This window comes from Artemia franciscana, chromosome 8 (assembly GCF_032884065.1).
Source record: "Artemia franciscana chromosome 8, ASM3288406v1, whole genome shotgun sequence".
In the NCBI taxonomy this organism is placed as follows: Eukaryota; Metazoa; Arthropoda; class Branchiopoda; order Anostraca; family Artemiidae; genus Artemia; species Artemia franciscana.
Genome location: NC_088870.1, coordinates 2,227,541 through 2,240,444, shown reverse-complemented (window position 1 = coordinate 2,240,444; position 12,904 = coordinate 2,227,541). Strand labels below are relative to the sequence as shown.

General features: G+C 37.1%; 1 protein-coding gene across 1 annotated transcript in view; it reads left to right on the top strand.

The window, feature by feature from the left end:
- The first annotated feature begins 11,791 nt into the window (after window positions 1-11,791).
- The window catches only part of LOC136030588 (mannosyl-oligosaccharide glucosidase-like), a 9,746-nt gene continuing 8,633 nt past the window's right edge, over window positions 11,792-12,904 (top strand). Inside the window, exon 1 of the mRNA XM_065709658.1 lies at window positions 11,792-11,814. Within this exon, the coding sequence (XP_065565730.1) occupies window positions 11,792-11,814 (23 nt within the window). The remainder of the gene's footprint in view (window positions 11,815-12,904) is intronic.

Below are 12,904 nucleotides of genomic sequence, written 5' to 3'. Positions count from 1 at the left end.
TTCCACTTTTTTATCATTGGGTAATAAAGTAGTCTCACTTTATTACCCAATGGAAGAGATAATATATTTGAATTGGTAAAAGAAGTAACCCAAGACCATAAAATCATTGTTTTGGAGATTTTAGTGCTCACAGCTATCTATCAGAAGATACAGAACAATCAAACTTGGCAGGAAAAAGCTTAAAGAAAGCAATTCTAGAACTAAATTGGATGGTTATTACCCCATATGTTCTAAAAAAGCACTACATCCCCAAAAAAAGGTTTGTAACATTAGACCTTCTAATAGCCAAATTCGAGTTTTTGCCAAATGCAAACACTAAGCTGATCCCAGAGTTACAAACAGATAACTGTACCGTTCTCACTTCCATTAGAGATGTTTCATATACTCCAACCCCAGTTACATACTAATTTCATTATCGCAGAGCAGACTGGACAATCTTCAAAAAAAAAATTTGGAAGAAGGGGACTACATAGAATTAGAGAGGCTACATAGTCCTTATGATAGAACCCAAGCCTTGACTATTAAAATTCTAGTAATACTCAGAAAGTCATCCCGACCACCTTTCAGATCTTATTTTATGAAACTAAAGATATGGTGGAATAGTTCCAGAAATTGTGCAGTAAAGGAAAAGAAAAAGTAAGAAACCGTTTCAGTAGATCTGGGGCTCTGGAAGAATTTTTAGAAAAAAAGGAAATGTTTCCTTTTTTACCTTTTATTTCTAATTAGGAAAAAAGATAAACCTCCGGAAAAACTATCTTCTTAGAGATCTATATCTCTGCTTCCAATTCTTGGAAAAATAATGCAAAAGTTGATCCAAAAAAGACTGGAATGGTTTGCAAAAAAAAAAAAATTATCTCTTCCCGCAATCACAGTCGGGCTTTAGAAAGGGAATGTTGACGGGATCATTTGACTTGAAGAAGCCATCCGAGCAGCCTTCGAACAAGGTGAAATTCTACTATTCTTATGGTGGACTTCGAAGATGCATACGGTAATGTAACTAAGGAGAAGTTATGTGCAATCCTCCTTTCAATGGACTTCCCTGAACCATGTAACAATTTCATTTGGAATTACCTAACCAACCGATCCCTCAGGGTTCGGGTAAATCATTTTGAAACGCTTGAGTTAGGACTACCCCAGGGATCTCCTCTCAGCTCTCTGATTTTTCTGCTGATGATAGGTGAAATTGAACTTCCAAGTTCAACAATATCAAAAAGGGAATATGTGGATAATGTCACTATTTGAGAACACGGACGCTCAGTTGAACAACTGGAAACTAATCTACAAAAAGCCATACTTAAACTGGAATCTTTCCGAGAAACGATGCCCCTTCCATGTATGCCATTAAAACAAAAGCAGCAACCTTCCATAATAAAAGAAATGTCCGAGCACAACAGCTTTACATGAAAGGCTCATTCAGCTTGAAGCTAACCCTGTGATTATAGGATTGAGTTTGGATCAAAGGCTCACATGGAATGCTGAAGTCAAAGCTGTAAAGTGATCTTGGGCGAAAAGAACATCAATCATTAGACGACTTACTTCCTTCTCCTGACAAAATTTAAATAGAACGCTCTGTACAAGCAGATAAAGAAGCTGCTGTGGCAAATATTCCTCGGATAAACCTCCACATTTTGAATCGGCTTCCCAAAGACTCATCTGTCCTCTTGGCTGAAATTGCTGCAATATACGAGGCTCTGAAGGCGTTCCACGCAAATCCTCCTCCCGGGAAAAAGATAGTCTTATTCTCAGACTCCCAATAATCTCTAAAAATGATAGTGTAGAGCCACTCTCTTTTTTTCTGGGTCGTTCTCCCTATGTCACCCGGTCTCTTTTTTCTGCTCTGATTTCTCTACATGGAGCCACTATTTTTTGAATACGGTAAATCCAATGTAGAGCCTATGTATAATTTTTTCGAATGCAAAAATAGGACGTACGTGTCGGGTGGGGGGTACTAGGTACCCTTCAATGAATTCTGACTCCTATAAGGGCTACTAAAACTTCTTTATAGCGTTATACATTACTCTTTCCACAATAACCTTATATGTTAAAAATGAATAACTATTATAATTTATAACTCAGCCCATGTCCTGAAAGCTGTGGGGGAGGGGTTCCGTCCTCAAATAAATGATAAATGGACTTTTCAACAATTTTGAACACACTGGGTATCCCAAAATTTAGATTTTATGTGTTTAAGGAAACGATGGACTCGGGGGGGGGGGATGGCTGTTTGCCCTTCGAACACTTTTGCCCATCAAAAATGGCACTAAAACTTTTGATTTCCAATCAAATATGCCCCCTTCAAAGTTTGTATAGCTTTTCTGTACGAAGTGCCCTGGTCTTAAAAAATCGATAAGTAATACATTTTGTACACATCGCTCTTTAGTTAGGCATCTCTATCTCACTGCTTGTGATTACAGACCCGTTCTAAAACGCTTTGAATTCTGGCTCCTAAAAATAGAAAATTTCATGTTAAAATTGAGCAACTATTATAATTTATATAACTTATAACTCAGCCCATGTCCTGTGAGCTGTGGGAGAGGGGTTTCGTCCTCAAATAGATGAATAATGGACTTTTCAACTATGCTGAGCACAATACATATCTAAAAATTTTGATTTTATTTGTTTGGGGAAACCATAGAATTGGGAGGGGGTGCCTGTCTACCCTTCAATCATTTTTGCCTATAAAAAAAGGTGCTAAAACTTTCGATTTCCAATCAAATATGCCCCATTCAAAGTTTTTACAGATTCTCTGTCCGAAGTGCCCTCGTCTTAAAAAATCGATGAATAATACATTTTGCACTCATCGTTCTTTAGTTTGGCAGCTCTATCTCACTGCCTGTGATTACAAACCGGTTTTTAAAAAGGCTTAAGACTCGTTCTCATAATTATGAAAAAATTCTTCTCTCCATAAAATATACTCCCATTGAAATCTCTTTCATCGTAAAATACCCCCCCCCCCCTCCGCTACCACCAGGAAAATTTTCAATAATTACAATAATTAAAAAATAACATTCTTAGCGCATTCTCTTAGTTTTCTAAATTCTAGGAGGGATCAAACTTCACTGGGGCAGCAAAATTGGGTCTATCGCATCCCATGTACTTGCAAAAGCTGACATAAAGATTTTAAATGTTTTATTTTAGTATTTCTGCTGACAACGGTAACTGCACATGTGACAGATATATCCAGTATTTTTGGTAGATTTTCACTGTCTATTAAAAGGATTTGAACTTTAGGAAACTTTAGAAGGGGCTTTGAACTTTTATTTATTGCCATGGAAAGGCTGTTTGGTTTCTAAAATTATAAATGACCGATAAAAATAAGGGGGTTTGGTACCTCTTATATGTGAGCATAAAATGTCTAAATTGTAAGAAACTTAAATATATAATGTTCAGATTCACTTTATCCTTTTTACAGAACTACTTGCTACTTACTCCCCCCCCCTATAACCTGTTGGGGGGAGGGTATCTGACCTCTGATTACATTGACTCTGAAAAGGATTTGAACTATAAAACCTTTAAAAAGGATTTTGAACTTTTACATACCGTCATGGAAGGGCAGTGTAGTCTTCACAATTATCGGCGATACATAAAGAGCAGGGGTTGGAATCACTTTTATGTGAGCATAGAAATTCTAAATTTTTAAGAAAAATAATTTTTTTTCAGATTCACTTTATCCTACTTGCAGCAGATATTTCGTACAGCATGCTGATGCAAAGATAAATGTCATATAAGTAGCGCTGGTGTTACGTAAAATTGTCATAAACTGTTCTATTTACTTAATGATAAGGATTTAAACGTAGTATGCTTTCATATATATTAGTGTGGAACATAAAAAGAAGTGTAATGAACCCCTTCTTTCCGCGTTTTTTACATTAAAAATGAGCATAGATTAATCAAAAAAGGGGTATGTGCTCAAAGTAAAGAACAAAGTAGAAACTTATGACGAGCAACAGTTTTAAAGTTACTGAATACTATTTCTCCAAATAATTTTTTTTTTGGGGAAGAACGACTCCCCCCCCCAAAAAAAAAAAACGGTGCCATATGCAGTGTAGTTTTCGGGTGGACCAAGGTGTATGTTGTATATACTCGGCTTTTCTAATCCAGTTTCAGAATTAATTTTACAGTACCTACTTGCAATGTAAAAAATTTATATATAACGTTGCAGTACCGTCTTACCAAATTAACAACTATATCTGTTCCATCACTATTGTCAACACTTTATACAGGGAATTTATTATGACCACACTATTAGAAAAAAGTTTTTATGGCACTTGGTATTAACCAAGTGACATATAGCAGTCGCCAATTCTGTCGGTCTGTCTGTCGGTCTGTCGGTCTGTCGGTCTGTCTGTCGGTCCCGGTTTTGCTACTTTAGGCACTTCCAGGTAAGCTAGGACGATGAAATTTGGCAAGCGTATCAGGGACCGGACCAGATTAAATTAGAAATAGTTGTTTTCCCGATTTGACCATCTGGGGGGGAGTGGGGGCCCGGTTAATTCGCAAAAAATAGAAAAAATGAAGTATTTTTAACTTATCAGCGGGTATTTGGATCTTAATGAAATTTGATATTTGGAATGATATTGTGTCTTAGAGCTCTTATTTTAAATCTCGACCAGATCTGATGACATTGGGGGGAGTCGGAGGGGGAAAACCTAAAGTCCCGGTTTTGCTACTTTAGGCACTTCCAGGTAAGCTAGGACGATGAAATTTGGCAAGCGTATCAGGGACCGGACCAGATTAAATTAAAAATAGTCGTTTTCCCGATTTGACCATCTGGGGGGGGGGAGTAGGGGCTGGTTAATTCGGAAAAATAGAAAAAATGAAGTATTTTTGACTTATGAGCGGGTGATTGGATCTTAATGAAATTTGATGTTTGGAATGATATTGTGTCTCAGAGCTCTTATTTTAAATCCCGACTGGGTCTGATGACATTGGGGGGAGTTGGAGGGGGGAAACCTAAAATCTTGGAAAACACTTAGAGTAGAGGGATCGGGATGAAACTTGATGAGAAAAATAAGCGCAAGTCCCAGATACATGATTGACATAATCGGAACTTATTTGTTCTCTTTGGGGTAGTTGGGGGGGGGAGTAAGTCTTAAAAATTAGAAAAATGAGGTATTTTCAACTTACGAACGGGTGATCGGATCTCAATGAAATTTGATGTTTAGAAGGATATCGTGTCTTAGAGCTCTTATTTTAAATCCCGACCAGATCTGGTGATGGGGGCGGGGAGTTGGGAGGGGGAACCTAAAACTTGGAAAACACTTAGAGTGGAGGGATCGGGATGAAACATGGTGGGAAAAATAAACACAAGTCCTAGATAGATGATTGACATAAACGGAACGGATCCGCTCTCTTTTGGGTAGTTGGGGGGGGGGGGGGGTTAATTCTGAAAAATTAGAAAAAATGAGGTATTTTTAACTTACGAACGGGTGATTGGATCTCCATGAAATTTGATTTTTAGAAGGATATCGTGGCTCAAAGCTCTTATTTTAAATCCTGACCGGATCTGGTGACATTGGGGGAAGTTTGGGGTGGGGAGACCTAAAATGATGGGAAACGCTTAGATTGGAGGGATTGGGATGAAACTTGGTTGGAAAAATAAGCAAAAGTCTTGCATACGTAATTTACATAATTGGAACGGATCCGCTCAATTGCGGGGGGGGGGGTAATTCTGAAAAATAAGAAAAATAACGTATTTTTAACTTACGAAGGAGTGATCGGATCTTCATGAAACTTCATATTTAGAAGGACCTCGTAACTCTGATATCTTATTTTAAATCTCAACCGGATCAAACGTAATTGGAGGGGGGGGGGCAGTTGGGGGGACCGGAAATCTTAGAAAATATTTAAAGCGGTGAGATCAGGATGAAACTGGATGGGAAGAATAGAAACCTGTCTAAGATACGTGACTGACATAACTGGACCGGATCTGCTCTCTTTGGTGGAGTTGGGAGGGGGAGGTAATTTTGAAAATTGAGGTATTTGTAACTTACGAAAGGGTGACCAGATCTTAATGAAATTTGATATTTAGAAGGATCTTGTGCTATAAAGTTTAACTTTAGGTTCTGACCTTCTCACAAGTGCCAAATGAGCTCTTGGCTCTTGGCTCTTCCGACCTCGTACCATATGAGCTCTCGGCTCTTCCGACCTCGTCCAAATGAGCTCTTGGCTCTTCCTACCTCGTACCATATGAGCTCTCGGCTCTTCCGACCTCGTCACAAGTGCCATATGAGCTCTTAGCTCTTGTTTTTCATAAACTTTTAAAAACGGGTCTGTAATCACACGCAGTGAGATAGAGATACCTAGCGAAGGAGCGATGTGTGCAAAATAAATTATTTATTAATTTTGTAAGACCAGGGCACTTCAGAAAGAAGAGCTGTACAAACTTTGAAGGGGACATATTTGATTGGAAATCGAAAGTTTTAGTGCCGTTTTTATGGCACTTGGTATTAACCAAATGACATACAGCAATCGCCAGTTCTGTCGGTCTGTCTGTCGGTCTGTCTGTCTGTCTGTCTGTCGGTCCCGGTTTTGCTACTTTAGGCACTTCCAGGTAAGCTAGGACGATGAAATTTGGCAGGCGTATCAGGGAAGGGACCAGCTTAAATTAGCAATAGTCGTTTTCCCAATTTGACCATCTGGGGGGGGGGGAGTGGGGGCCGGTTAATTCGAAAAAAATAGAAAAAATGAAGTATTTTTAACTTATGAATGGGTGATGGGATCTTAATGAAATTTGATGTTTGGAATGATATTGTGTCTCAGAGCTCTTATTTTAAATTCCTACCGGATCTGATGACACTGGGGGAGTTGGAGGGGGGAAACCTGAAATCTTGGAAAACACTTAGAGTGGAGGGATCGGGATGAAACTTGATGGGAAAAATAAGCACAAGTCCCAGATACATGATTGACATAATCGGAATGGATCCGCTCTCTTTGGGGTAGTTGGGGGGGGGGGGTAATTCTGAAAAATTAGAAAAAATGAGGTATTTTTAACTTACGAACGGGTGATCGGATCTCAATGAAATTTGAAATTTAGAAGGATATTGTGTCTCAGAGCTCTTATTTTAAATCCCGACCGGATCTGGTGACATTGGGGGGAGGGAGTTGGGAGGGGGAAACCTAAAACTTGGAAAACACTTAGAGTGGAGGGATCGGGATGAAACTTGGTGGGAAAAATAAACACAAGGGCTAGATACATGATTGACATAAACGGAACGGATCCGCTCTCTTTGGGATAGTTGGGGGGGGGGGTATTCCTGAAAAATTTGAAAAAATGAGGTATTTTTAACTTACGAACTGGTGATCGGATCTCAATGAAATTTGATATTTAGAAGGATATCGTGGCTCAGAGCTCTTATTTTAAACACAACCAGATCTAGTGATATTGGGGGGAGTTGGGAGGGGGAAACCTAAAACTTGGAAAACACTTAGAGTGGAGGTATTGGGATGAAACTTGGTGGGAAAAATGATTGACATAACCGGAACGAACCCGCTCTTTTTGGGGTATTTGGGGGAGGGGTTAATTATGAAAAATTACAAAAAATGAGGTATTTTTAACTTACGAACGGGTGATCGGATCTCAATGAAATTTGATATTTAGAAGGATATCGTGTCTCAGAGCTCTTATTTTAAATCCTGACCGGATCTGGTGACATTGGAGGAAGTTGGGGGGGGGACCTAAAATCATGAAATCGCTTAGATTAGAGGGATCGGGATGAAACTTGCTGGCAAAATAAGCAGAAGTCTTAAATACATGATTTAAATAATTGGAACGGATTCGCTCTATTGGGGGGGGGACGGGTTAATTCTGAAAAATAAGAAAAAATCACGTATTTTTAACTTACGAAGGAGCGATCGGATCTTCATGAAACTTCATATTTAGAAGATCCTCGTAACTCAGATCTCTTATTTCAAATCTCAACCGGATCAAGCGTAATCGGGGGGGGGGGCAGTTGGGGGACCGGAAATCTTAGAAAATACTTAAAGCGGTGAGATCAGGATGAAACTGGATGGGAAGAATAGAAACCTGTCTAAGATACGTGACTGACATAACCGGACTGGATCTGCTCTCTTTGGTGGATTTGGGGGGGGGGGTAATTTTGAAAATTGAGGTATTTGTAACTTACGAAAGGGTGACCAGATCTTAATGAAATTTGATATTTAGAAGGATCTTGTGCTTTAAAGTTCTAATTTTAAAGTCCGACCAGATCCTATGACAATGGGGGAGTTGGAGGGGGAAACCGGAATTCTTGAAAAACGTGAAAATTGGGGTATTTTTATTTTATGAATAGATGATCGGATCTTAATGAAATTTGTTTTTTAGAAGGAATCCATGTTTCAGAGCTTTTATTTCAAATCCCAGCCAGATCTTTTGACATTGGGGGGAGTTGGAGGGGGAAATCTTGGAAAAACACTTGGAGTGGAGGAATCGGGATGAAGCTTGGTGCATAGAATAAACAAAATGTCCTTGATACGTGATTGACAGAATCGTTCTGGATTTGCTCTCTTTGGAGGAGTTGGGGGGAGGGGTTCAGTGATTTGGCGAGTTTGGTGCTTCTGGACGTGCTAGGACGATGAAAATTGGTAGGCGCGTCAGGGAGCTGCACAATTTGACTTGATAAAGTCGTTTTCCCAGATTCGACCATCTGGGGGGCTAAATGGAGAGGAAAAATTAGAAAAAATTAGGTATTTATAACTTACGAGTGGATGATCGGATCTTAATGAATTTTGATATTTAGAAGGAAATCTTGACTCAGAGCTCTTATTTAAAATCCTGACCGGCATTAGGCCTCTTTTTTTCCTTTTTAAATCGATCTATTGATTCATAGAATTTTGTTAGAGCTCATACCATATGATCTCTTGGCTCTTAGCTCTTCTCGCCTCGTCACAAGTGCCATATGAGCTCTTAGCTCTTGTTGATAGGCAAAAAGGTTCGAAGGGCAAACAGCCACCGCCTAGCCCATCGTTTCCCCAAACACATACAATCAAAGTTTTGGGATAGCCATTGTGCTCAGTATTGTTGAAAAGTCCACTTATTATCTATTTGAGGGGTAATAATTGATTATAATTATACATAGGGCCGCAGTGCTTTGTCCTTTTCTTTTCTTCGTCAGTATCGTTTCAGTGGGACATAATAGAGAACTGTTTAATTGCTCATTTAAATACTACTTCTTACATTTAACCGATTTTTACTTTGTTAGACTCGAGCCGTCATAAAGTGCCAAATGGTGCCCTGAAAGTGCACTCTCGGTGACATTCATCGAATTGAAAGTATGTACAGGATACATGGGCATCAGCTAGATTCAATTATGGACTCATTTATAAATTTATTTTATATTTAACTGCTTTTTATAAATTTGCTTTGATAATAAAATCCTTAAGTGCCATGTGGCTCGCAAAAGTAAACTTTGGGCTGCTTTTCCATTATTAAAATAGAAAAAAGAAAAAAGGGTATTGAACAAAGAAAAAATTCTGAAAAAAATTACCCTGGACCTATCCCCTTTGAGGAAATTCTCCCTCATGGAAAATATCTTTTACAAATTTCCCCACGTTAACTTTTTTTGACCGGAACTTCTAATTTAAAGTTATTCGAAATGTAAAGTTAGAATTCTTTATCTTACCCGTTGGGTATTGTTTAATTAAGAATATTAAGAAAACCCGTAACAATTCTTGGCATTATTACGGCAGAAACCTTGCATTAATTAAAACTTGCCAGGGAAGTCAATCGGAAGAAAAAATTGACACCTAGAGTTTAAAAGTTACCTTCCTCTTTGTATCTATGTTTTAAAAAATGAATATAGAAGAATCAAACAAAAGTTTTTTTGTATTTTCTGCGGGGGGGGGGGGCACACAATATAATTTTTATGACAAAAAAATTTTTGTCATAAATAAAATTTGGTCTTATAGAGTCGCATAATAAATGTGATAACAATAGAAAAAGATTGCACGCGATTGGAAAAAGATGCACGCGGTTGGTACCGCGTGCATGTGCTGCGAAAATTTCTAAATTATGGGAAAAATATAAATATTTTGTTCAAACTCACTTTATCCTACTTGCAGCAGAAATTTCGCTTAGATGCTGATGCAAAGGTAAATATTTTCATAAATAGCTCCGGCAATGGGTGTAATACAGCTAATTTCAAGAATAATCCTTATAACATTTATGTAATTCCTTCTTTTTGAGCTGGCTAAATAAATATTTAGAAAAGCAAAAATAGGGAGAACTCAGTATCGTATTAAACTTAGAGGCAGTTTGTATATTTATGGCCAAGTGTGTGAATCCAAATATGAGGAATATGACGTTATAATTAGATATTTGGTTCTTTTTTCTGACACACCCAGGATCAAACATTACGCCCTTTCCTAATAAGAAACATTATATGTAAAGAAGGGCAGATTACATAATCTACAAACCTCTCCAAGAGGTGGGAGGGCTCATTACATCCTCGGATGCTAATTACTGGACCTTTTAACCATTGAAAAAACTCATTATCTCTAAAATTTAAAATTTAGTTACGTTTTAACAAGTTGGACAAGATTTTCGGGGTTAAAACCTGGAAACCTCCGGATGTGGCATTGTTTTGAGGATTTGTTACTAATAAGAAAAAAAAATATAATTAACAAGGAATACTATGTATTGGTTGGTGATGGTAATAGAAAAAAAGAAAAGATTGTTTAAGATTTTACCCGAAGCGACAGAAAATAATTACAAAAAATGTTCTTGTTCATTTTACACTGTAAAATGAACATATTTGTGAAATTTCTTACATTGTATTTGAAATATGTGACATTATTTTAATGCGTAGAAATTTCTCATAGTCCCTGTTAGACCATATTATCCACGTTTTCTGACTTTTGAATGGATTATTATGGAACAAAGGGTAAGTGAAGTCCCAAAACTAGAAACAACTTTATTGTGGAAGCTATGTGGAAGAAATAAACTAACCCCAAAATGGGGTGTTAAACATAGAGGCAGTTGGTGTATGTATGGCATAGCGTGTGAATCCAAACATGAGGGATATGGTTAAAAGGAACCAAATATCCACTGATGACGTCATGTTCCTCGTTTTTGGATTCATATACTAGGCCAAAAATGTACAAACTGCCTGCATGTTTAATACCACGCTGACTTCTCGCTATTTTTCTTTATTTTTTATTTTGATATTGGATGGTTGAAGATATTGCAGCATGTTCTAAATACAACATTAAGTGAAAATAAAGATTTAATGTTTTAACATTAACATTTAAAAAATAAAAGTTTCAATATTTGATGTTCATTTTACGCTATCCCTGTAAAGTATCCCTGTATCTGCAAGATTGAATCAGTTCTTTGTAAGGAAGCTGCTAAAGTCCTTAGTAGCAGAAAAATTTTAATGTGCCTGCTCTAAGTTGCACTCATAATCATCTTTTTTAGAAGAAGCTTTGCAAATGATTTTTTAACAAATATATCAGAAATTTGAATATGTCAGTTACGACGGATACCAGATTTCGAGATATCAAGTATGATATTTCAGCTAAGAGCATTCTCATTAAATCTTTTCATCTATCCTTCAATACAATTTTTGTTCCGTCTAATTTCCTTAATTAAAACAGAGTTTACATTCAAAACAGAATAAAAATTAATTTGGTGTTTTTTATATTCCGATTGACCCAATTAAGAGACAATTCTACTCTTTTGTGCCCAGAATTATTGACACAAGGGATTAAACTTTAATATAAATTGAAGACGCACAAAGTTAACTTAGTCAGTGAGTAAGTGAGAAGCGAGGTGATCTGTTAGCCCTCTAGAATTATGGATTTTGGAGACAAGGAAAGGTAGCGAAAATAGTCACTTTTTTATACCCCCTTCCTTAATCTTTTGTATTGCAGCATTTTTTAAATAGTGCATCTTCTTATAAAACTATCATTTCTATATTAATAAAAAATGAACCCAAAATTAAAAACACTTTTGCTATAATTTGGGCCCTATTCTCATCATAGACTTCGTATTCCAAGCTAATAAACTAAGAAAATGCTCTGGCCAAGATGACCGACTATCTGATACCCATCTCCCCTCCTACGCATATAAGGGGTTCTAAAAATACTTTAGCATAAAGAGCGAGGTATTTAGGAGGAGATAAATACCTCGCTCTTTATGCTAAAGTATTTTTAGTAGTTTCAAGTAATTTAAGTTTGTTACGGAAGTTAATTCTTAAGTTACGTATATTTTTTACTAATAAAAACGTTTGTTAAAAATTAAAAGCCCTAGTTGCCTTTTTAAGTAACCGAAACATTGGAGGGCAACTAGGTCTCCTTCCCCATCCCTTATTTCTCAAAATCGTCTGATCAAAACTAAGAGAAAACCATTTAGCCAAAAAAGAATTAATATACAAATTTCATTTTAATAATCTATGTGCCGAGAGCCAAAATCAAACATGCATTAATTCAAAAACGTTCAGAAATTAAATAAAAAACTAGATTTTTTTAACTGAAAGTAAGGAGCGACATTAAAACTTACAACGGACAGAAATTACTCCGTATATGAAATGATCCGTATATCCGCAATTCCTCGCTCTATACGCTAAAGTTTGACTCTTTGCCACAAGTCTACTTTTTGAAATAATTAAAAGCTTTAGCGTAAAGAGCGAGGGATTGCGGAGGGGACAGCCCATTTCATATACGGAGTAATTTCTGTTCGTTTTAAGTTTTAATGTCGCTCCTTACTTTCAGTTAAAAAAACTAGTTTTTTTTTATTTAATAGCATATTCAAGCAAGTATTTTCATGTGCTGTGTAGGCGTACACATTTGTATGACAGATGAGTGATCAACTTTAACTCAGCGGGAGGGGATTGAAGATTGAAAAAAAAAAAAAAAACAGTTTTTGCCAAAATCTGTCGGTCAAAAAGGTTTTAGTTTTGGAACATTT